At 39.2% G+C, this 3,293-nt stretch overlaps 1 gene segment (V, D, J or C); it reads right to left on the reverse strand.

Annotated features, from left to right (window-relative positions):
- Positions 1–2,158: 2,158 nt before the first annotated feature.
- Positions 2,159–2,915, reverse strand: LOC103604221. The segment is given in 2 exon segments: positions 2,159–2,673; positions 2,864–2,915. Coding segments are annotated over 2 exon segments (567 nt in total).
- Between the last annotated feature and the right edge of the window lie 378 nt (positions 2,916–3,293).

Here is a 3,293-nt window from a genome sequence, read left to right on the forward strand (position 1 = left end):
AATATAATATCCTGATTAATCATAAAGTTTTACTGGCTCACTTTTCTGCAAATTCATTTATTAGGTTAGCAACACTTATACTTTTAGCAACTTCATTTTCAAGCACTATAATTAACAGCAATGTCCGTGGCTCTCAGTGAAAGCAAAACTGCAAACAGCATTTTTGATCATTTCTAATTTTGAGAAGTATATTTATGCTGATGCAATTAATTCTGGAGCTCTTAAGAATATTTTATATGCTGTGACAATGTTAGCATAAATATCTGATGAATTAGCTTGAAATATAAATTTTAATAAATCTAGGGTTAATGTTTCTAGTGGCACAATTTTTCTAAAACAATTTAACTTCTCCTGCCAATTAGTTTCATGTGTCTGAATTTAATTTTAAATGTAAATATATAAAGTGACATTTTAATGTTTCCTCTGACATTTTCTATAACTTGTATAAGAAATCAAAAGCAACTTCATGATTTGTATATAATTCACAATGCTTGTTTAGGCATCCTATTACTGTATCCTTAATTATAAGAAAAATTAATTTTAAAATTATCTTCTGAGTTAATAATTGGTTCATTCAAATCTTCATGTGGAAATAGTGTTCTTTTCCATGAAGCTACTATCTTTACACTTAATTTCTATTTCGAAGCTTGAGGATATTTGCTTTGTAACATTGCAGCAATTTCTAAACTTTTTGAAGAATTCTAACTTCCCGATATGCTTTATTGCAATGTCCCTGTATTTATTTTTATTTTGTAATAATTTACCAACAAAATTTACTGCCATCCACCTTGAGGCCCCACAGAGCATCTCGCAGCACCAGCTGTGCACATGCACTCAGAATGGCCCGACCAACTGCTCGGTTCACAGATGTCTGCTGGGCCTGTGAACCTGAGCCTGCATGTGTTCCTGTCCTGTGTCCTGCTGCCCCATATACCCCCTCTGTTCATGCACATGTTCCTTCCTCTTATTGGAATTCATTTACAAAACACAAGTTCAAAGATAAAATTATTAAGAATTTCAATACAGTATTAGCAGAGCATTAAACCAATCACCAGGCCCTTTGTGAGAGACTGCAGAGGTCACATGCTGAGAAAGCTGGCCCTGCTCCCAACTTTACTGGAGTGTGTCTGATTGTTTTCATCTTAATTTTCAGGGTCCTCCTCCTTCCTAGCCAATGTCCTTACATTAACATAAAAGAACTTGTGAGGTTGGAATTCTGTGTGTGCTGTAATTGATCCAAACATAGTTTGGTTATCAGAAGTCTTGGTCTGTGGCTAGAGCAGATAAGGGTTTCTTTTAGGGTGGTCCTGCAAGCTTTCTGCTCCCCTTCCCAGGCCTTGAATTACGTTACAAAATCATGGGTGACAGATTCATTCAAAATTCAAGGAGGACCAATGGCGTTTAATATAACAAATTGAAAAGTTCAGTGAGCTCTTTCTCACAAAACTCTATTGAGAAGTGACCAAAATAGATACTTTTGTCAGTGATATGTATAAGCACATTGTATAAATGTATCAATAGAAATCACTTACTTTTTTCTTCTATACTGGCTAGCTCAGAGCACAAGCTGTCATGTCAGACTTCCTGAGTAGGAATCCCACCCCAGCTTTGCTGGTTTAGTAATCATCTAAGCTCAGGTAAGACACTTATGCTCTGTAATTCTCCATTTCTCAGTGTGCAAAGTGAAGTACAGTACCCATTCACAGGGTATCATCAGTACCTAGGTAATATATGCAATAACCTAGAGTGCTGACACACCATGACATTATGTATTTTTTAATTATACTGTTTACAGGTTCCAGTAGTGAAAAGGCTAAATGCAAACATTAAAAAAAAAACTTACACATGTTCTGTTCCTTTTTCCTGGAAAGTTGAATGATCTGCAATTAACTGAAACACTGAGTCATCTCTTTTCTATTTATTGGCCAACATATATTTTAAAAAAACTTACACATGTTCTGTTCCTTTTTCCTGGAAAGTTGAACGATCTGCAATTAACTGAAACACTGAGTCATCTCTTTTCTATTTATTGGCCAACATATATTTTTACAAGCCTTTTTCATCACAGTAATTTGCATATAATTTCTATGTTCTCTGCCAGGGGATCTGTTTTACATTGGGTCCTGATATCTTTATCAGTTGCTTCAATGATTTCATATTAGAGCTTTATTTCCTGCAAAAAGATATCTAGAAGGAAAGGAGTCCCCCAAAAGTTAAATGACAGTCCTGAAACGTTTAATTTTAGCAGAGATAAAAGTGCTACAATGTGAATCAGAAAACCCAGAGCCATGCAAATGCTACTGCAGGGACAACGTGCCTCCCCTGTGGAAGAAGTGGTGCTGCAGTGCCAGCTGCAGTTTGGGTACGGGCTGCAGGTTAGCTGGGGACACTGTGCCTCCACCGCACAGAGGTAGGTGCCTGAGTCTTCCAGTTGGGAGGCCGTGATGTGTAAAGTACTATAGAGTTCCTTAGAATTCATTGTTGACTTTAACCTTCCACTCTGCTTTGTCCCTAAAGCCATGAAAAACAGACTTATGAGGCCACCCCCAGGATTCTGTCGGAACCACTGCACATTGTTCACGCTGGCAGAAAAATTGCACCTCAGAGTAGGGCTAGTTCCCTCCTGGAGACTCAGGGCTGAAGGACTCTGCTCCACCTGCACCCCTCTCACCCCTGCTTGGAAAAGAAAATAAAACAAATATGATATCACTGGGGAATCACTGATACAGTTTCCAAATCTGTAAAATATCCCAGGAACCCCCCACGCAGATGTAGAACATGCCAGGAGCTTTCTGTCAGCTCTCCCCTCTCTCTCGCCCTGTGGAACATCCCACAACCCGCATCTGGGAAAGTCCCAACTCACAGCAAACCTGAACACACAGAAGCCCCAGCAGAGCTCCCAGTCTCCTCTCCATGGTTCCTTGCCTGGTGGCTGAGGTGTCTTTATCCCTGCTCTGAAGGATGTTAAGTCAATAGGTTTCACCAGACTCACTGAGCACCACCCACACCTAAGCTCTGTGTTCTTCTTAACAGCAAACTCCACCCACAGTGGCCCTGTGAGACTTCACAGTAATCTCTCCAAAATTGTGAGTGGAAACAGTGCAGAGAGGTAGAACACAATATTTCCAATGTGTAAAGATATAAGGGTTTTTTTCCCCTTAAACACAAAAAAAACACATTATGTAAGAGAAGTTTGTGAGATGGTGTGTGAGGATTGGGTTGGTACTTCTGAGAAGAACTCATGTTTCAATTGACTTAAGTAGAGCCCTGAAGAATCATGGTTAGAGTGACCC

This window comes from Galeopterus variegatus, unplaced genomic scaffold, assembly GCF_000696425.1.
Source record: "Galeopterus variegatus unplaced genomic scaffold, G_variegatus-3.0.2 Scaffold5038, whole genome shotgun sequence".
NCBI lineage: Eukaryota > Metazoa > Chordata > Mammalia > Dermoptera > Cynocephalidae > Galeopterus > Galeopterus variegatus.